Below are 23,184 nucleotides of genomic sequence, written 5' to 3'. Positions count from 1 at the left end.
GAGGGGGTCCAGTATATGGGCATTAAGAGGGATGTTGAAAAGGAATTGAATCTTGTTGAAGCCAAAAAGAGAAAAGTTACTCTAGTCGACTCTGGACGAAGAGTGTATTCTAAGCCCATTAAGGCTAAGCAAAGAAAAGGGAAGAAGAAGAGAGTGAAGAAGGTGGTTATAGAGCTGGGAGTAGAAGAGGCTGAGATTCTTTAAGAGGTTTATCCTAACACTTGTGATGTTGAGACAGGTGTGGGTAATTTTGTATTTAGCACTAGGAGTGGTAGGAGATGGAGGAATTTTATTGCTGAGGGTGATGGTGGTTGGCCTCAAACAGCCACCAGGGAGTCGTGAAGTTCTTATTTTGGAACTATCAAGGTATGGGGAGAGCCTTGATAGTTAAAAAACAAAGGGAGGAGATTTTGAAAAATAATCCCTCTATTATCTTCCTAATGGAAACATGTATGAAAGGAAAAAAACTGGGGAAAATTAGAAAAAGGTGTAGGTCGAATAAGGAGTTTTATGTTGAGCCAAAGGGTACAGGTGGGGGTTTGGCTCTTTGGTGGAAGAGATATGTGGTTGTTAATGTATGGCATAATTCGTTGAATATTATCCATGTTAGTCTTGAAGTAGGGGGCATGAAGGTGCCTGATTTTGTTACCTTTGTGCATGGGGCGCCTAGGGATGAGTATAAGGATCTTATGTAGAGTAGGATGAGAAATATTGCTGCTGGTATTCATGGTTCTTGGGTTTGCATGGGGGATGTTAATGATATTACTTCGAGTTTTGAGAAGTTGGGGAGAAGGTTGATGGATGTTAGAAGAATATTGAAGTTTCAAAGCATGTTGTCTAACTATGAATTGATTGACTTAGGGTTTAAAGGCTCTAAGTTCACATGGGATAATAGAAGATTAGGTGATGATCATGTTAAAGAAAGGATTGATAGAGCAGTAGCCAGTGTTGAATTTTGAGAGGCTTTCTGTAATGCTATTGTGACACATAAAGAACCAGCAGGATCTAATCATCATCTTGTTTTGGTAAATTATGAAGCTTGTTTGTTGAGAGTGCCAAAGGCCTTTGGATTTGAGGTTTTTTGGGCTGGACATGATGACTTTTTGCAAATTGTTCGCTTAGGATGGAAGATTGAAGATTTAGCTGAACTGGATAGTGTGGATGGCATAGTGGAAAGATTGAATTATTGGAGGAAGATACTTTTGAGATGGCGTAGAGATGTCTTTCTTAATGCAAGAAGGGTGGTTGATCAACTAACCAGTGAATTAGCAGATTGCAGGAAAGGGGTTCTTGATGCTGAGAAGAGGCTGAAGGTTGAGATTTTGATTAAAGAAATTGAAAAGCCCTGGGATAGGGAGGAAATGTTTTGGTGGCAAAGGCATAGGGTGAATTGGCTGAGAGCTGGTGACAGAAATGCAAGGTTTTTTCATTCTTGTACAATTCAGAGGAGGTTAAGAAATAAGGTTACTAGGCTGAAGGTTAATGATGGACAGTGGTCAGAGAAGAGGAAGATATTAATGAAGCTTTCAAATCTTTTTATTCTGACTTGTTTTCGTCTGTTGGAAGTAATGATATGGAAGAGGCTCTCGGCTTTGTTCAAAAAGTAGTGACTGATGATGGTAATCGACTCTTGGAGAGGGCTATCACTGTGGAAGAGATCAACCAAGTAGTCTTTCAGCTTGGCAGTATGAAGGCCCCTGGACTGGATGAGTTTTTTGTAGTTTTTTATTAGAAAGCATGGAATGAGCTTAGTAAAGAAGTGGTTGATATGATATTTGATTTTTTCAATAATAAAATCAATTTGAAGAGTATTAACTGTACAAATGTTGTGTTGATTCCGAAAGTGAAAAATGCTGAAAGTGTGGGTCAATTTAGACCTATTGGCTTGTGCAATTTTGCATTGTAGCTAAAGTCCTGGCCAATAGGTTAAAAGGTGTAATATTGAGAATTATATCTGGTTGTCAAAGAGCCTTTATGTCTAATAGACTAATTCAAGATAATATAATCATAGCCTATGAAGCATTTCAGTATTTGAAAAGGAAGAAGAGGGGTGGAATTTGTGAACTGACTGTTAAAATTGATATGAATAAAGTCTATGATAGGCTGGAATGGCATTTTATTGAGGCTGTGGCGGTACGCATGGGGTTTAGTGAGAAGTGGGTTGCATAGGTTATGGATTGTGTTCAATTTGTTAATCTGAATCTGGTTGTAGCTGGGAAGAAAATTGTTATTTGAATATGCAAAGGGAAATAAGACGAGGGGATCTGCTCTCTCCCGATTTGTTCATTTTAGCAGCTGATGTATTTATCAGTGATCTGTTAAGAGGGATTAATGTCACACCCCAAAATAGTGGGTGATCGGCATAGGTGTGAATCACTTTCACATTCCTGTAAGCCTTCAAGTGAATATTTATTTATTTTTTTGAAAGGCAAAATTCAATCAAATCATGTGAGAATTTAAATAACTTCTTTAAATTCATTATCTTAAAAAAAGTATCAATATTTTTGTAAAAATTTTGACAAAACCTCTCCTCTAACTAGGATCTCTCGAAAATTCTACAATAAAAATGTTTTACAAATAACAGTATAATTCAGGAGCGTAGCTCCTTTCAGCCAGCTGTCAATATACAAACAAAAATAAAATAAATAAATAAATAAAGTTCATCAACAACCTATGTGGAGCATCTGCTCTTTCTTTTAAATCAAAAAGACATATATATTATATATTTACATTAAAACAACAGTACCAATCAAAAGGTCCACCTATTATAGCTAGTTGCCCTTTAGAGGTCAATGGTAGGATCAGCGTCAGCTAACAAATCTAAGGCCAAAATAATTTTTCAGTGAATAGCATTCTCAAAATAAAATTTAAAAGAATTCACGTATTAAACTCAAATAATTATGTAAAATAGTTAAAAAGAGGATAATTCAACATAATAACTTTAAAAATCTATGAATCATAATCATACCCATGAAATGAGAGTGGATTTGGAAGCACTTTATTCTAACATACTTAAAGAAATTAAATTACTCACATATAAATTAAACTAGTACACTTGATAATTAAAACCATTAAAATTTTAAATGAACGAATTGATCAAAATTTAAAAATTTTGAGGACTTAACAGAACAGGTAACAAACGTGGACACTCAGTCCACGAGGGTAAATAATCAAACGCGGCTTATACCACGAAAACAAACGTGGACACACCAGTCCACGAGGGTAAATAACCAAACGCAGCCATAGCTACAAAACAAACGTGAACACACAGTCCACGAAGGTAAGTAACCAAATGCGGCTCAGGTCACGGAACCAAACACCGGTGCAAAGCCCACGAATACCAAACGTGAGGATAAGACTCACGAAATAAACTAGCTAGTATTTAACTACAGCGTGCTATGGGCTAATGGAACTGTCATTAGCAGTAGTGTTCTGTTTTGAGTCCTCTTAAAAATTACGTTTCAAACATGCGAGAAGAATAATTACTGTTATAATAAAATTACCATTCTTAGTACCAAACTTGTATGAATAGTTTCAATTCTCAAAATTTGCAAAAAATCATATTTTCATGGCTAATATATCAAACTTGCAGTAATTAAATAGCTAATACATTTCAAAACTTAACAACCTTACAAAAATACTTTCATTAATCTTGAAAATACACTTTTGAAAAAATAACTGCACGTATCATAACTCGTTTGTCTTTCATTGATGTTTCAAAATTTTCAAAATTAATAAAATTCATAAGAATAAAATATTTCAAGAAAAAGACTATTAAAAATAAAAATAAAAATAAATTAAATTAAATGGAATGCTATTCACTTACTCGTCAGAACTTTAAATTCTTAAAGATATCCTTTCTTTTAATTCTGATCAGGGTCTCGTTCTTCCTCGTCCCCTATCAAGATAAAAATCATTTCATAGATTTCCTATCTTTAAAAACAATTCTAAATTAACCATCCTTATCTAAAATTTAAAGCTAAATTTATAATTTGAAATCGGTCCAAGTATTATCACTAATTCAATCACTTTCCTTAATTATACAACTACAATATTCTTTTCCTTACAATATTAATAATTCACTTATCTTTAAATAAAACTCTAGGCTATAACATCATCTACTTCCTCCTATACTTGTAATTTCTATTTTAAATTAAAATTCTATTTCCTCTTCACGCACGCGTAACCACAGTAGCAGGGGAGCCAAATTTTTTTTTCAACTTCAATGATCAAATCACACGTATATTCATCAAGAGAAAGCAAGTCCTGAAGCTTCCTTGATTCCAGCAACTAATAACCTACATATAAGGAAGAGAAAAGTAAAACTTACGCTGAACAGGGGAGATACAAACTGATCACTAGCACTACACCACACGATGGAGGAAGTCTGGTTCAGTCGCACCACACAAGCTTACAGTAATAGCCTTCTAGCACTCACCACTTTAAGATCTCTCAGCACAGAATAGCTCGAACAGACAGCAAGTAAAGAGAATGCAAAAACAGGGAGCACAGACCGGTAAAACAGAACACAACGTTCACGGTTGAGTTGGGAAGGAAAAGATCGTGAGTCCAGCTCCAACGACTTAGTCTTACGCCAGTAACAAACCGAACAGGTGACAGAAACTGAGCAGCGACCGAATCCAACGAAGACAGCCAATAACAGGACAGAGAACGATGATGAAAACAAAGAATATGAGGAAAACAAACCAGAGAAACTTATAGCATCTACTGCACCAGCCACCGCCGCGAACAACAAAGGGAATGAGTCGGTGATCACTGAAACAAGGAAAGGTCAGAGATATAGGAAGGTTAAGTCGGTCATATTCTCGAACTCTCGTTCTCTCTCTGTTTTTCTGGAATGGCCGAGGAAGAGAAGGAAGCTTTTATCCTATTTAAAAAAGGGTAATTTCATAATTTCAGAGAGGTTGAAAAAATTAAAACTTTCTTTTGTTGCATTAGGAATTCGAACCGAAGACTTTTAGATTGTTTGGCATACATATTTCCATCCTATCAACACTCCTTATTGTTATCATCCCAAACATAACTAAAATATATTCATATAATTAATTCAATAAGTGTGTATATATATATATATATATATTATTTAAGGCTATCACAATTAAGATGTTAAGTAAGTGTCCTGTCCTCTCGCATTGCTTTTTCGTAGACGATGCTTTATTCTTTGTAAATGCTAAGAGGCAGAATTGTAGAGTCTTGAAGAAAATTCTGCATATATATTGCAGAGCTTCAGCGCAAGCTATTAAATTTGATGAGTCTTGTGTATTTTTTTTCTAAAAATACATCGGATGATATTAAGTTGGAAGTGCTTGACGACTTGAATATAAATGCAAGTGAGAATCCCGGGAAGTATTTGTGTTTGCTAATACTGTGGAGGAGGTAAAATCTGAGGCACTGGGTTTTGTGAAGAATAAAATGGTTGCTAAGATGCAAGGTTGGAAGCAAAGATTGTTGACCTTTGCTGGAAGAGAAGTAATGGTTAAAGCAGTGGCTAATGCTATCCCTGTTTTCCCAATGTCTTGTTTTAGCTTTCCAAAGAAAGTGTGTAATGAACTTGACAGCATGGTTTCTAACTTCTGGTGGGGGCAGAAAGAGCATGAAGGAAGAATCCATTATTGGAAAGCCTGGAAATTGATGAGTAAAGCTAAGAATGATGGAGGAATGGAGTTTCAGGGTTTTGAATTGTTTAATAAAGCTCTCTTGGCCAAGACTACATGGAGACTTCTACAACATCCTGATAAACAGTGGAGTAGGATTTTGAAGGGGTTGTACTTCCCTAACTGTTAGTTTTTAAAGGCAAAAAAAGGGGGGAAAGCTTCTTAGGGATGATCGCGTATCTTGGAAGGGAGGAAGTTGTTGGAAAAGGATTTGTGCTGGCAGATTTTTAATGGTGAAAGGGTCAGCTTGTTTGAGGATAGATGGATTCCATCTATTGTTAGTTGCTCCTTGAGGCACAGGGATTTGTGCTAGGATTGGAAGAAGCTGAAGGTGTGTGACATTCTGAGAGATGGGCAATGGAATTTTGAGGCCATTAATGGGGTTTTGTCTGATGAAGACAAGGATATGATAAGGAGCGTCAGGATTCCTACTATCCGTGGTGAAGATAAATGTGATGGTTTGGTAGTAAAGATGGGATATATTTTGTGAAGAAGGGGTATCGAGTGGCTTGTGCAAGATTGATGAAAGTGGAAAAGGACGTTGCAGGTGGATCCATTTCAGCTTCTAATCTGTTATGGAAGGGAATTTGGAAGATCAAGATGCCACCAAAGGCGAATCATTTTATTTGGTGTGCTGTTAATAATGAGCTTGCTACCAAGGAAGCATTATATAAGAGAAAGCGTGCAAGTAGACCTGGTTGTGAAATTTGTAAGTCTCTGGCTGAAACTGTGGAGCACGTGCTTTTTCTTTGTCCTTGGGTTAGAGGGTGTTGGTTTGGTTCACTTTTGGGTTTGAAATTTGATGAAGTGGGTGTGAGAAGGTTCGATAAATGGCTGGAGGAGTGGTTGATTAGCAAGGAAGGGGTGGAGAATTATGATGTAGCTCTATTTGCTAGTATATGTTTGGAGATTTGGAAAGCCAGATGTAAGTTTATGTTTGAGCATGAGCATGTGGATGCTATGGACTGCCTATCCTGTGCTATTAGACCTGCTAATGAATTCTAGAAGGTTGATGTGCGTAGTAAGATGGCATTGTGTCTGTTAATAAGCCAGAGAGGGCTGACAGGTGGATTCCTCCAAATTTGGGCAAGATCAAAGTTAATGTGGATGCTGCTTTTTGTCCGAAAAGTATGAAAGCTGCTGTTGGTATAGTTGGTAGGAATGAGGAGGGTCATTTTTGTTGGTGGCATGTGCTGTCAAGTTGCTGCTAATTCCCCTTTTATGGCTGAGTGTGTTGGTTTACACAAGGCTTTGGAGGTTTGTGGTGGTTTTGGAGGAAAGGATTTGATTTTTGAAACTGATTGTTTGGATTTATTTCGAAGATTGAATTCTTTTGATTTGAATGGTTGTGAATGGGGTTGTGTAGACATTTTGCAGAATTGTTTTCAGTTGTGGAGGTCCTACAGTGAGGTTTCTTTGTGCTTGGTTGCTCGAACGGGAAACAAAGCTGCGGACTATTTAGCAGCTCTTTCTATGAGGGGTATGGTTCCTAATGGATGGCTTGTTAAGCCACCATCCTCTCTGTTGACTGTACTGCTAGAGGACTGATGTAATTTGAATTCTTCTTTAGGCAATAGATCCGGCATAGGATGATTTTGTTTCGTTGACTGTTTGTCTTTTCCTTTGCTGTTGTTGCTTTGTTCTTTTGTTTGTAGGTTGTATTTTAGGCTATTATTGCTTTCCTAGTCTATTAGTGAGTAATATTTTTCTGTCGTTAATAACATTGGCTTCTGTTTTGCCTTTTTTTTTTAAAAAAAAAGTAATACCTATTAGTGCACTAAAAGATGATTACTCCGTAAAATTAAATGAGAGTTAAAATGATTTGAGCAAAAATTTATCTGAAAAAAAAAGGCCATACGAATTAACAATCTCTTGTCAAAGTTTAAAAGAGGTAACAAATTTATATTTATAATTTATATAAAAATGATACAAATTAAGATTATATTACATCACACAATAAATAAAATCCCCAATACTGATGCCGATTATTTTTATTCATTAAAATGTGTTGGAGCCATTCCTAGCTTCTAATATAGCTCTACATACAAATCACAAAGTCTTCTTGGCTCGTTTTCAGGCAAAAAAGAAAAAAAAAGTTCGTGTACATTAATGTTAAACAAGATTCTTAGTTTGCAATTTGTAGTTTTGTGCTATTTCATATAACATTCAGTGCCCCACCATATGATTTTGATACATTTATCGCTCACCCCTTTTCCCTTTTATTCTCTCTCTGTTTTTTTTTTAAATGCTTACTAGCTTAATCTATATATAAATATATATATGGTCGAAATTATTTTTTTTGGGGATCAGGTCGAAATTATTTTTTTTGGGGATCAATTTATACTAAAATGAAGTTTGAAAGATTTTTTTTTTCTTGTCCTAAATATAAGATAAAGTTAGAACATTTGATTTTTCTTAATTTTACCCTTGTTTGTTTATTGTCATTTGAATTCCTCAATAACAATTTATTGTGGTCAATAATTATAAAAAAGGGTAAAATTCAATATTTATAGATTTTTTTAAAATTTCAAGATTATAACTAATATTTCTTGATAAGCATCAAATTTATTAACTTTATCTTATATTAAGGACTGGAATAATATTTTTCTTCTCAAAACAACCGTACAATTTGATAGAGTACACGTGGAGCTTGGTCCAGTTAAAGAGCAAAGTGATGTGCTTGGAGTCTTCAAGGAAAAGCCCAAGAAAGCATGTTCCCACATGCTAAAGCTCATTTCAAGCTTCAGACTCAAAAGAATCCATTACAAGGTACTGAAGTCCTAATAACTGGAGCTTGGACCAAAGCTTGAGAGCCCCATACACTAAGAAACAAAGTTGTGGGCCCTTAAAATTCAGATACCATGTCATACACCGTTGCAAATTAAAATAAACATTTTGCGCTTACCTATATCCCTATGAAGTATTATTGGGAATTGGGCCTAATAAATGATGCTAATCTGACATATCATAACAAACCAAGATGTAAATCCTCAGCTTGGAATAATCAAATAGAATATGAGCAATCAAAAAAATATTTTTATTTAAAAGATTGCATTGCATCAAGTTATATTTGAGGAATCAGATTTAAAACAAGTTAAAATTATAAGGGTTAAGATTAATTTTCCCTTTTTTTATTTAAAACAAGGATAGATGTGAGACATCCAAAAAATTCGCTCGACTGAAACTTTTGATCTACAGTGAAATGAGTCGTTCCATTTAAGTAGAACTATTTGATTAGCGGGAGTTAGAGTTTAAATAGGATTGTCTTCAATAGCAAAATACATGTGAGAAACCAAAACGCATGTTCCTGTGGTTCCCAATGTTCCGAGCGGTGGTTTCCAGCCAGAAACACATTGCGATGACTGGAAAAGCATCAGGAATTGTTCTCTACGGTTGTTTAGTTCGTTTAACGAATGAATCATGAAACTAAAATCTCAAAATTTTCATCTAAAACGTCATACTACAACCTACTTTGACTCAATGAAAATTATATTAAGACATGGTAAACTAAACAAGATCTAAATCGTGCAAATGGAAAACACCCAGATACATATAATTAGAAATCATTAATTCTCATGAATGAAAAATGAAAAGAAATTGTAGAATTTAACACCAGAAATAACGAATCGAAGAGGGTTTCGAAACTGCACAAAATTCATTTCTTTATTTGGCAATTTGTCGATCAGCACTCAATTCTAATAAGAATTTAATTAATTTGGCAAAGTTGAAGTAAAATCAATTCTTACACTGGGTTAATAAATTGTCCCATTTTTTTTACATGAACTTGCAACAATCAACTCATTTAAAGGGAATTTTGATTTTTGATAGGAATAAAATATCTCATTAATTAGCCAAAATAATTACACAAAGATATAATAATGAGTTGATAGTGCGTAGCTGAAGAATTCACATCCTTAGATATGATTTTATAAATTGTTGGATAATCTCAACCATCTCAAAGGTAGGCAAATTCGTAACCTACTATACTCCTTTAACTTTACAAAAGCAGAGAAAGTATAAACCAGTATCTATATGTTACTAATATGGCTTATGATCTCTTATAATGCATGATGACTAAGTCAGTAATTACTCAAAATTTTATATATTATTAATTAATTATTAACTAATCAATTAATTCTTTTATATACACTCTTTGACTTAGCTTTGTTATAGGGAGAAAACTAACTTGTAAAGGATTGTAGGTTGGACCTTTGCCCAAATAAACTTACTTGTGTGATTCACCTATCACAATTCATATGAAGTCATAAAGGATCAATCTATTTGGAGCTCAATAACTAATTAATACAACTCTACAATAGTACAACAACAACAAATCTTATTCCACACTATATAGATAAAAAAAATATTCCAACATCAAAGACTAACAAATCACACTAATACTTTATCTTCAATGTTTGGAAACAATTCAATAACTAGTCATTAATAACTAGGTAATGCAACAAATCAAACATGCTTATTTTTGTATGATTTTCTGCCTTTGCATATACTTGACCTTGACCTTGTTTAAAGATGTTGCTACATCTATCATATTGCTACGTGTTTCTGGAGAATCATTGCAACACTTCAAGGCCAATTCAAAAATTGAGGAAGCAGATGTCATAATGTTTTCAATATGCCATTCATCTCCTTCTATTAGATTGGAATCCATGAGTTGAACTATTGCATGTGACATTAACTCACTTACCCAACTCTTCAAGTTCAATCCTGGCGCAAACATATCATCTGTTGGCCTTTTTCTTGTGAAGACTTCTAATAATATAATTCCATAACTATACACATCTACTTTAGTTGAAACAATTCCTCCATATCCATATTCTGCATATATAATTAAATTCAAACAATCAAAAGTCTCACTCATAATAAAAACAATAAACTAGAATTAAAAAAGATTACTCTTTCATTTGGACCAAAAAACGTATACAATTAAAGTAAATTTAATCGAACAACAGATTCCCTTGTAATATTTAGGCTTTCTTTTTCCTTTTTAATATGTATCATGTGTTTAAATTTACAATCAAATAGTTCTTGAAATGTATATTTTTATATGTCACAAAAATGATAGAAAATATTTTTAACTGAAAGGATAATTTTATATATGGAACATATTTATAAACTACTAAATGTATCTTCATCTTAATGCTCTAGGATTAGTTAAAGTATTTCACATACATATATATGAGTAAATTAAACTAACAAGGCCCAATGATTGCAAAATACCTAAAACATGAAATCTCTTTAGATGCCTATTTTAATAGAAGAAATTCCTTTAGAAAAAATTTGAAGGAAAAGTATCCAAAGTAATTTATTTGGAAAAAATACATTGCTAATCCTTTTTCCTAAATTAATGTGCAGGAAATTTGTGGATGTAACTACTGTTAGAATATAAATACCAAAGAAAAATAACATGGAATAATTAAAATAATTACCAGGCGCTATATAGCCAATTGTAGGTATTGTCTTTGTATATGTCATAGATTGCCCTTCAGCTAAAAGTTTGGAAATTCCAAAATCACTTACATGTGCAACCATATCATCATTCAATAAGATGTTACTTGGCTTTAAATCACAATGAACCACTGGAGTTGACAAGCCATGATGGAGGTACTCCAAAGCATGCGCTACATTTATCATAATATTCAATCTTTGTAGAAAATCTAAACAATTTGTATGAGAATGTAACCATTTTTCAAGACTCCCATTGGGCATGAACTCCATAATCAAAGACCTGAAATTAATATTACAACAACTGCTAATGATCTTGACTAAGTTACGATGGCGCAAATTACGCATGATGTCACATTCTACTTCAAAGCTCCTTAACATTTGTTCTAAATTAGAATTGAAGATTTTAATTGCGACCATCATCCCACTTGACAGCCTTCCTTTGTACACAGAACCATAACCGCCCTTTCCTAGTAAGTTGCAATCATCAAATCTATTGGTTGCTTCCAAGATTTCAAAATAAGAAATCCTTCTTGGTACTCCAAAAGTTGATAAATCCCTTTCAATTGCATCCCTTGTGTTTTGTCGTTTATGTTGTAAAAGGGTAATGGCTAATACAACAATTATTGTTGACACAACCACAGGTAATATGCATTTCAAAAAAATCAACCTTGCCATTGACTTTTTTCTTCCTTTTTTGCATGGAGGAACTTCTAATTGTGGTTGGCCACAAAGACCTTCATTCATCATGAGAGATTGAGCAGTTAAATTTGTGAAAACTCCTCCACTTGGAATTTCTCCTTGTAGTTTGTTGTAGGAAAGATTGACAAACTCAAGATATGTAAGTGATTCTAGAGATTTAGGGATCTCGCCAGACAAATAATTTTGAGAGAGGTTCAAACTTTCTAAGCTTAGCAAATTCCCAAATGATTCAGGAATATGCCCTTGCAGTTCATTAATAGCTAAGGAGAGAATTTTCAAATTTTGCAAATTACCCATGGTTGTTGGAATGATGCCTGAAATTTGATTTCTTGACAAATCCAATGACACGAGAGCTTTTAAATTCCCAATCTTGTATGAAAGATTTCCAACAAAATTATTAGAAGATAAGTTGACTTCCAATATATCTTTTAAATTCCAAAGAGGTGAAGGTATCATTGAACTCAACTTATTGGAGCCTAAATGAAGGTATCGTAAAGAGGTAAGATCTCCTAAGCAATGTGGCATTGTTCCAAAAAACTTATTTCCACTTAGCTGCAAATAGGCAAGTTGCTTGATTTGACAAAGCTCAGCAATGATCAAACCAACTAGCTCATTGAATTCAATACTCAAATACTGAAGAGCTTGTAAGCTACCAATTGTTTTTGGAATTGTTCCATTCAAAACATTTCCATCCAAAGATATTACCACCAAATTAGTGAGATTCCCTATTTCTGATGGAATGTTTCCATGAATACCAGAATAATGTAAGATCAACCTTTGTAAAGAACTTGACAAGTTTCCAATGGATTTGGGAAGTTTTATATACAATGGATTTATTGAGAGATCCAAGACTTCCAATTGTCTACAATTTGACAATGAGCTAAGAAAGCTAGTCTTAGTCTTAGAATTGGAAGCATCTGCGGTGGTCAAATTGTTGTGATATACTACAAGGATTTTTAAGTATCTTAAATGACCAAGTGTGCTTGGTAAAACTCCCGTGAATTTGTTTTTCTGCAATTCTATTCTGGTTAGCTTAGAAGCATTGGATATAGTATTCGGGATTCTTCCAGAAAGTTTGTTGCCCCATAAATATATCTCGTCTAGATTAGAAAGACCACATCCAAAATCTTCTGGAAGTCTACCAGATATAGAATTGTTTGATATGGACAAGATATTCAAAGCTGACATGTTAAAAATTTTTGATGGAATAGATCCGCTCAAATTGTTCTGTGCCAGTTGTAATATCTTAAGTTCATGAAGATTGCCTATTTCCATAGGTATTGTCCCTGGAAGCAAAATTTAAATTTAAAATTCAGTGAAGGTTTTTGAAGTCAATACCGAGATATTATTAGCTTCAACGATGGGTCACTATATTTATGACTTCTTCGGTTTTTTCAGCTTTCTATTAATATTACTTAGAGTTGCTGGGCATATGCAATTAAGAGTTTGGGTCATTTAAATTTTGTTTCATAACTTATGGAAATATATGTATAGTATATTATGGAGACAACAACATAAAAATAAGAATTGACATGGGTCTCTTTTGGGTCAAAAATTGACATGGGGTTTAATGTTCTCTCTATGTTTCTACCCCCCACCCCACCCCTCGTCTTCCCAAATCCCAACTTGTGAGAAAATCTACATATCATAGGTTAGAGAATTCGAAATTAACACATCACAATATTTCTTAATAATTATATATTATAAAGAAAATTGTTTGTCTAAGCAACGAGTTTGAATTGTCATTAATTAGATTATAAAGTTAAATAAAACGAACAATTTTAATCAAACATGAGACATTATTAAAAATAATTTAATTGAAGCATGTCCTTGACATTTACAAGGTTAAAATTTATGTTATGGCTAAAAAAATTAGAAATTAAAAATTAATTAGGCTTTTTGTAGATATAACCCATGTTATCGAACCAAATTAAACAAACAGCCTAATATTTATTATATTTTTCACTATGGCTAATTTATTATATTTGTCAATGATATACTATTATATATAAATGATAAACTCCTTGTAAATTTTTAAAATTTTAATGATAAATTCCTTGTATATCAATAATAAACTCCTTACATAGTAATAATAAATTCTTTGTATATCAATGTGAACCGGCCACACTCTTAAATTTTCAAAAAATCGTTCCATATTTTATGGGCACAAGATTTTTTTGGCCAATGGGCCAATTTATCCAAATTAATCTTACCTTAAATAAAAAATTATTTTTTTGTTTTACTTTTGATTTTTCAAAAAAATGTTTAACATGGGCAAATGAGTCTTTTGATAAAGAAAATTCCCGCTTAAATGACTATCAAGAATTCGCATTTAATTTGTCCTATGGTTTTGAGCGATCCCAAAGAATAATAAAGTGCAATTGAATCATAAAATAAAGTGTAATTGAAATATATTTTCGAGGGAATTAAAGTTTGAAATTTGATAATATTTAGTTATATACTAGCACATACCTGTGAAAAAGTTGGCTACTAAATATAATTCTTGAAGCTTTGTTAAGTTTCCGATCTCACTTGGTATGTGTCCACTCAATGTGGTGAAAGATGACGACAAGATTTTGAGCTCCTTACATCGATTCCAATCTGTTGGCATGGGACCTGATAATTAATTTTATTAGATAAATTTTGGAATATTTTTGGATTTCCAGGGAATATATATATATATATATATATATAAAGGATGCTTTGTGAAAACATTTTCTATTTTCATATATACATTTTAAACCCTAAGCCTGTAGCTACTGACACATCACCCCATGCCTATCACCTAAACCAATTAACTTGACGGATGGTATATTATAACGACAAAAAGTTCACCACAATCTCTCTCTCTCTCTCTCCCCAACAATAATGCAGAAAACAAACAATAGAAAATGAAAAAAAAAAAAAAAGCAGAATCAAATGTTGTTTGTGGTAATGCAGACAAAACCATTTGAAAAAAAAAAAGTGGTAGAAATTGTACCTTGTAGGTTATTGCGGTCAAGAATTATGCCTTGAAGCATAGTTAAGTTCCCAATATTCTCCGGTATGTAGCCAGATAGTTGATTAGCAGCCAACTTTACAACCTCCAGCTTTGTGAGATGGCTAATTTTTTCGGGAATAACTCCTGTAATAGGTAAAAAAAATTACGTAACAATTTGAATTCCATATATGTACGTGCATTTTACCACAAAACCTTTTAGGCAATGTTTGCTGACACTTATCATCTCCGACAGCTGTATCAACACATTTAAAATGTTGCTTCACATCTAAATTTAATTTCTAGCAAGATAGGGATATACAAAATAATGTGTTGAAGAGTACCATTATAGATGAATTTAAATTGACTAGTGGAAACGAAAACTGTATGCGATGCCCTTGATGACAAAATAATGAAGGAGAATTGCACTGCAGGCCCCAAAATCATTACATGTGCATTAAAGGCCCTTTTGTAAAATACACAACAAAACATTCGTAAATAACATTTAAAGTCCACAATATCCATTTATTTTACATGATCCACATGGTTTATATTTGTCGAAGGAGATAAATTTTACAAGTTATCCACATCAAATTTAAAATAGAACATCCTTAAATAACATTCAAAATCTATTTATTAACAACAAAATGTTCTATTCTTTCACATAGTCTATGTAATTTACATTTGTTGAATAACAAGAAATTTACAACAAAAACTCTATAAATAACATCCAAAGACCATTTATAAACAACAAGATATTTGTTTATTTCACATAGTCCATGTGGTTTGCATTTGTTGAAGGAAATAAAATTTACAAGTTACCCAGATGAAATTTAATATAGAACGTCTATAAATAACATTCAAAGTCCATTTATTATCAACAATATGCCTGATCCTTTCACATAGTCCATGTAATTTACACTTATTGAACGAGAGGAAATTTACAAGCAACTCAGATAAAATTTATAACAAAAATTATATAAATAACATTCAAAGTCTATTTATTTACAAATATTTATTTATTTCACATACTCCACGTGGTTTACACATGAAGGAGAGGGAATTTATAAGTTATTCAAATGAAATTTTCAATAGAATGTATGTATACAACAATTAAAGTCTGTTGTTTTTCAATAAAAGGTGTGTTTATTTCAAAAAGAAGCAATTATTTCAAAATGAATGATGAAATTTAATTGCAAGAGAGAGAGGTATTTGGGCCTATAGAATTATTTTAGATTCTATTTGGGCCTACATTGCAATTCTCCTAATAATAAAACATATTTTGCAAGACATACCTGATAAAGAGTTGTGAGATAAAACTATTTGTTCAAGTGAGGATAAGTTAGAAATAGCTAGAGGTATACTTCCTGAAAGCTTGTTCATTGCAATGTTTAAAATCCTCAAGTGTTGAAGTTTTCCAATCTCAAGTGGAATAGATCCTTGGATAAAGTTGAAACTCCAATCCAGGGTCACTAACTTTGATAAATTGTATACACTTGTGGGAATAACACCTCCAAAACCATTATGATGAAGAATCAATTGTTGAAGGGTAAACAAGCTTGGAATCCAAGAAATTTCTCCACTTAATGTGTTATTACTCAAGTTGAGAATTTCCAACTTCTGTAACTGAAACAACTCTTTTGGTAACTGACCATAAAAGTTGTTTCTGTGAAGGTCAAGTTCCACTAAAAAGGAGAGATTCCCAAGTTGTGAGGGTAAGGTGCCATTGAGACCCATCTCAGCAAGATTCAAGATTCTTACTCTGTTATGAGCATCACATGTAACTCCAACCCAATTACAAATGGAAGAAGAGTTGGACCAATTAGCCAAGTGATTGTAAGGGTCTTTGATGGAAAACTTGAAAGCAAGAAGTGTCATTTCATCATTCATGGTAAAATTGGTGTGAGATAAAGTGAGACAAGCCATGAGACAAAGCAGTGAAAAGAGGAAGAAGGAGAAATACTGAAGACAAAAGTTTGCCATGGTGATGATAGCTCTTAGACCGGAGAGGAAGGAGAGAAGGTAGACTCTATATAGCAACCATAGTGATGATAGATCCTTTCTATTTTCTAAATTTCATTTTCATCCCTCCTTCACTGTTAAATCACTTGACCTTTGATTTATGGTCCACATTCACTTAAATGCTCATTTTTTTCTTGGAAAAAAAAGGATAATATGAATTGAAATTGTTTAAATGAGCAGCCACAAGCCTTATTTGTATTCTGGACTCTAATTAGGGTAATTCCATAATTTGTAAAATTAAAATTCTACTTAAAAATAAAGGAAAACTAATTGCAAATTGTTCCTATATTGATGTTGCAAATGACATAATACTAATTGTAAATTTTATAAGATATTTTTTTATTTGGAATTCAATATCTTGGGTCTAGCCCCCACCAAACTTAGAGAGACTTAACGAAAACTCAAACTAATTTGAATTAAACTAGAATAGAACTTTTTTGAATGAAAGCTCTATTGCTTCCTCCATCTATTTTTATTTACAAGAGAAACTGTCACTTTTAGCTTATTTTTTTATATAAGCAAAATTATATTTTTTAATAAGCATTTATTATAAATTTTTTAAATTATCTCTCATAATTTTATCATTCACAATTATAAGAAACAATTAATGAAGGGTATTTTAGTTTAATTTTTTTTATTTTCTAACACAATTAATGTAGTTAATGATTTTCTTAAAATATATGATACAGTGTTTTTTCTCTTACAAATAGAAATGGAGAGAGTACATTACTGCATTATTCCTATGTCTCAAATTCAAGTCACTAGTTAAATTGATATGATATGACTTACTAACTAGTTGATTATGTTGTATAAGGGAATTTAAATCATTTTATTTTATCATATCCAACTGGTCGGCAATTTGTTGACATTATAAATTTTCTTGGGACCTTATCATAATTAAATGACTCTTTCTGGGACAGATAACCGTTATTGGTCCAACAAACTTCTGTCAAGAATTTAATTCATATTGTTGTACTTCATGCATATGAAGAAAAATCTCAAATCAGAAAGAGATTCAAATTCTTATCAATAATCTAATGTCGTGCACTTTCAATTCGTGTGAGCAAGGACGACCGCAACCTATAACCTACTGATCTTTATTGGCTTCACGCGTGCCATTCGGTTATCGGCTTAAAATAAATACATCTATTATGCAGTTGTCGTACTGTGCGAAATGAGATTTCATCTTTTCTTTCTATATTAAAAAGAAATTAGCAACAACTTCTCCGTGTTGACTAACAATGCATCAATTAAAACAGCGTCTTTCATACAATAACATAAAAACTGTTTAAACTGATCAATTACTAATGCTACAATATGTTGGGTTTATCAAATGTGAGTAGACTTGGTCCAGAGAAATGTCTCACATACAGAGTTGGGTTGGAGAAGAGATATATAAGTAGAAAGGACCTATAAACTTAATATCTTAAGATTTTAAATTAAGATGTGATATTATACTCATTTATATGTCTTCTCTTGAAACCATTGGGTGGCTCATCTGTGTTCTCTCCTCTTATGAAATGTATTAAATTCTTGACAGAAGTTTGTTGGACCAATAACGGTTACCTGTCCCAGAAAGAGTCATTTAATTATGATAAGGTCACAAGAAAATTTATAATGCCAACAAATTGCCGACCAGTTGGATATGATAAAATAAAATGATTTAAATACCCTTAATCAACATAATCAACAGTACGACCAACACAATATATATTGCTACTTATTTTCCAGCTGAAAATATCAAATATTCAAAGAAAACTATTCATTACAGTCATTGGCGTGAGATGATAAAGTGATACAAACCATGAGACAAAGCTGTGAAAAGAGGCAGAAGGATAAATGAAGACAAAGGTTGCCATAGTGATGATAGCTCTTAGATTGGAGAGGAAGGATAAGGTACAACTATACATGTCAATTATAGTGATGATAGCTCCCTTCTATTTTCTAAATTTCATTTCCATCACTCCTTTTCTGTTAAATCACTTGAATACTCCTTTTTTCTTCCAAAAAAATATGTGTGTGTATGATTTTTTTTTTTTTGAATTTTTTAAAATTTCAACTGACATTTTTATACGTTATTTTAAATTTGGTTAAATTTTTAATTTAACATTTAAAAACTTTTTTCAAATATTATTTTGTTTAATTAATTAAGTTTCAATCAAATTAACTGAGATCAAAATAGAACAAAATCTTGATTTTGCGAACTTAAATTTTTCAGTTTGATTTTATTTTAACTCATACTTGAGGCTTTGATTTCAGGAAATATCAGCTAAAGGCAGATTAAGAAAATCTATACATGAACTCCTAGTTTGGAACCATTCTAAATCTATATTTAATGATGATAATTGGATAACCATTCTAAATCTATATTTATATTTGGGTTTGGCTCCACAAATGTTCTCCAAGCTAAGAGAGCGAGAATTTATGAAACTTCTTCTAATAATTTTTCTCATTTCTTGGATATGGATTATTTGGTTCGATCTCATAAATGATCTCAAAATATATTCTCCTAGGGCATATAACCGGGTTAACGTTTTATTTATCCTTGTACACTGAGAAATTCAAAGGACATCAAGCCTCGAGGGATGAAGAGGTGGGAGAGTTAGGCTTGAGATAGAGGTCAGGTATTTAATGGGCAAGAGTTCTATTCAATAATTTTATGTTATCACAATATATATACACACACACATATATAAATTAAAAATTAAGATATTTTAATTAGAATGATGTTGGGAGCTACCCCTAATTAGATTTGATAGAACTCCAATATGACTTAATAATACCATATCCCAAACAGTTGTATAAAAAATGCAATTTGAAATGTCTAAAAAAATATTATTAATAATGCTAAAAATCGCATGAAAGTGCATAATTTTTAAGGCCCTGGAATTATTTTCTAAGGAGTATCCAATGTTCTAAACTATTTGTCATAATAATTTCACTTCTAAAGTAATTAAAATATAGTATATTCTCCCAAAATTAAATACCCTAATGTTGATCATTAAAAATCCTCACTAGGACTTAATTCTGACAAAAAATGCAACATGTATGCTGAGGGTTTGGAAATATGATACTTTTTAATTACGTTAAGAGCAAAATTGCTATAACAAATAATTTAAGACATTAGTTGCTCCTCAAAGAAATATAGTTTGGGGGCAAAAATACATCCTAACTTGCATCCACCAAACACAATAGGTGGCATTTTTTGTCAAACTTAAGTTCGAGTCAGTATTTTTAACATTCAACATTGGGTTATTTAACATGAGAGAAAAATAATATGTTACGTTGTAATTATGTTAGGTGTGAAGTTGTTACGACAAATAGTTCAGGACACTGGTTGCTCCTTAGAGAATAGCACTACTAAGAAAATTGATATTAGTGATAGATATATTTGTCACTAAATGGCAAAATCTGTCACTAATTTTTAATTTAGTGATAGAAATTTTTGTCACAAAATCTGCCAGAAATATAGTGTCACTAATCCATGTGACAAAAATGCATCTATCACTAATTTTGTGCAGGATGTTATCCGTCACTAAAATAAAAAGATCTGTTACTATTATTTAATTTATTAATTTTTTTGATTTCATTATTAAAAAATCTTATTATATATCATTCCCCACTTTTAAACCCACCACCAGGCACCTCCCTTCAATTATAACCATTAAAACATCCACGTGCCACCATTTCCTTGCAATTCATGTTACCTTTACAATTTGAATTTGAAGAAATGCATCCTCCTTTGTGGTCAAACGTGAGACCTTGAGTTTGCTGCATGGTGAAGCCTCCTTTTCCGCCAGTTATGCTAGAAACACTTTGCATCTTTATTCTTCAAATTTTAATAAATAAATATATATATATATATATATATAATTAATTAATTTAACTAAAAATGAAAAAACTGATTGAACTTTTGAACTTTAAAAAAGTAAAGGCAAGCTTTTTAAGTTAATATGATTATTTTTATTCATTTTTATTTTTCAATAATATAATTAGTAATTTAATTAATTGTAAGTGAAATAGCCCAATCAATAAAAACTGTAAGGCTGTTTTAGTGTTTCAAAATATAATTAATATTTTTTTAAAAAATATCCTTAATAAATATATCATTATATATATTTTTAAATAAGGGTAAATATAGAAATATGATATTAGATTTATAGATAATTAACTATTTTATAGAGAGATGAGATTATGTTAAAAATAGGAAAAATATATCTTTTAGTCCCTGCAATTTACTCGTATTTTGCTATAGGTTCCTACACTTTTTTTAATATTTTAGGTCCTTAAACTTTTATTTTTTTAGTATTTTGGGTCCCTAAATGAATAAAGTGTAGGGACTTTGGATGAACATAAAACACTAGAAAATGAAAATGTAAAGACTCAAAATACCAAAAAAAATGCAGGGACCTATAGTAAAACACGAGTAAAGTGTGAAGACCAAAAGATATATTTTTTTTTGCATTTTTTTAATGAAGGAAATATATTCAATTTTTTTGAACTATTGATACTTAATGCACACATTTCAATATAAAAATACATATATTTGATATATATATATATATATATATAAGTTTTAAATTTAATAAATAATAATATAAATATTAATAATATAACTTTTACAGAAAAATGACAATATTAAAGGGTTACCAATATTATAGTTTAGTGAAATAAAATTTGGTAATGGAAAACTACATTTAATCCCATATCGTTAACAAAATATATTTGTCAAAATATCAAATGATAAAATATTTACAGATTAATGTGCACCAAAAACAACATTATATTATGCATCCAATAACAAATTAAATTTTCAAAATCCATTTTTATTGAAATATAATAAATTTGACAATTCACAAAGCTTAATGATATAAATTTGGATTTGAAAATACATCATGAATTATTACATTTTAGAAAACAGACATTAGTGAAGGATATTTTGTAAATGCGTTTAACAATTTTGATAAAATACTGACAGATGTCACGATCATCACAAATTCATTGCTAATTATAATATTTTAGTGACGGAAATTAGTGACAAAAATCAATCTTCCACTAAATTTGGATATTTTGATAAAATAGTGACAGATTTTCACTTCCATCACTAGTTGTTATATTTAGCAATGATTTTCAATCCGTCACAAATTCAATTTTTTCTAGTAGTGTAGTTTAGGAACAAAAATGTACCTTAACCTTATTTTTTTAATATAGAAATGTCTTTATATTTTTTTTATAAAACATGGGGAAGATTATTGTCTCTTGGAAATGAATTAATAATGAAAAAGACACATAAACAAGTGTAGCAACAAGAAGAAGTAACAAGTTAAAAGGTATTTTTGCCTTCAATTATTTGCTCAAGAGTTTCAAGTATCATAAACTTATATGTGGTATAATTTTTCCTTCAACATTTGAAAATAGTGTACCAAGCACCTTACCATTCAAAAAGTTAACTTTGGCCATTAGTTAACTAATAAAATTATAAAAAAAAACACCTGAAAAATTACATAAAGAGGCCCATAAAGTTGCAAAAAAAAAAGTACCCTATGAGAAAATTAATAGCGATTAAGTCTCTAAAATAAATTTTTTGACTGCTTACGTGAATAAAAATAAAATTTGTATCCTTTTATTCAAATAATTTAGGGGACTTAATTAATATAAATTTTCTTATAGGGTAGTTATGTGTAATTTTTGAGGTCCTTTTTGCAATTTTTAGGTCAAAGAATGGGTAAATTAAATTTTTTAATGGCAAGGTGTTCAATGCAACATTTTCAAATCTTGAAAGAAGAAAGTGCACCACATAAAAGTTTAGGATATTAGATATTCTTGAAGAAATAGTTGAGAGAAAAAATGCCCTTTAACCCAAAAAGTAGCTATCTTATCTAACAAGAAAAGTAACTATCTATCCACATGTTTCACTACCAAAAAAAAACAATAATTTTTTCATGGAATTTTCTCTCAAAAAAATATTGAGGAGAAGTTCTCTTAATTTTTTTTTCAGAAAGCCTCTTCTAAAAGATTAATCATGGAATTTCTCACAGAAACCCAAATAGAAAGAAATTCTACAAGAAAAATAAAATTAGAGAGAAAGAACCCATTTTATTGTGGGAAAATTTTCTTTCAGTTTAATCCCAAAAAAATATTTGACAAATAAAAAATTGATAATAAAAAAAATGAAAATAAGAATTCATTAAGTTCCTTCTCTCAAATTTGTCCGAGAGAGTATTTGTCTGATAGAAGCTTTTCTAAAAGAAATTCAATGAGTTTTTTTAGATAATACAAAGAGAAATATTCTTTGAAAAAAAAAAGTCAAGAGAAGTTTCTCTTAGACCAATTAGAGAGTTTCTC

General features: G+C 31.5%; 1 protein-coding gene across 5 annotated transcripts; it reads right to left on the bottom strand.

The window, feature by feature from the left end:
• Positions 1–9,994: 9,994 nt before the first annotated feature.
• LOC129312326 (receptor kinase-like protein Xa21) lies at positions 9,995–16,865 on the bottom strand. Of its 5 annotated transcripts, none has more exons than XM_054954872.1 (5): positions 16,113–16,865; positions 14,821–14,964; positions 14,313–14,441; positions 11,123–13,126; positions 9,995–10,511 (listed from the first exon to the last, which is right to left on the bottom strand). In XM_054954872.1, the coding sequence occupies exons 1-5, from the start codon at positions 16,798–16,800 to the stop codon at positions 10,150–10,152; spliced, it is 3,327 nt and encodes a 1,108-aa protein (XP_054810847.1). In that variant the 5' UTR covers positions 16,801–16,865; the 3' UTR covers positions 9,995–10,149. The 5 variants fall into 5 exon arrangements, with proteins under 5 accessions (XP_054810847.1, XP_054810846.1, XP_054810848.1 ...); XM_054954871.1 differs by having other exon boundaries at positions 14,313–14,456; positions 16,113–16,863; XM_054954873.1 differs by having other exon boundaries at positions 14,313–14,456; positions 16,182–16,863.
• Between the last annotated feature and the right edge of the window lie 6,319 nt (positions 16,866–23,184).

The sequence above is a fragment of the Prosopis cineraria genome, unplaced genomic scaffold (assembly GCF_029017545.1).
Source record: "Prosopis cineraria cultivar Desert tree isolate PC_DT_omini unplaced genomic scaffold, ASM2901754v1 PC6, whole genome shotgun sequence".
Taxonomy (NCBI): Eukaryota; Viridiplantae; Streptophyta; class Magnoliopsida; order Fabales; family Fabaceae; genus Prosopis; species Prosopis cineraria.
This window is presented reverse-complemented; position numbering and strand designations above follow the sequence as displayed.

Bases quoted from the DNA above. Each gene is read 5' to 3' on its own strand.
- LOC129312326 (XM_054954871.1), bottom strand. From the start codon at position 16,800: ATGGCAAACTTTTGTCTTCAGTATTTCTCCTTCTTCCTCTTTTCACTG. The intron at 14,965-16,112 runs GTATGTCTTGCA...TACCTATTACAG, and splicing joins ATCTCACAACTCTTTATCAG to GAGTTATTCCCGAAAAAATT. The intron at 10,512-11,122 runs GTAATTATTTTA...TTATATATGCAG, and splicing joins AATTGGCTATATAGCGCCTG to AATATGGATATGGAGGAATT.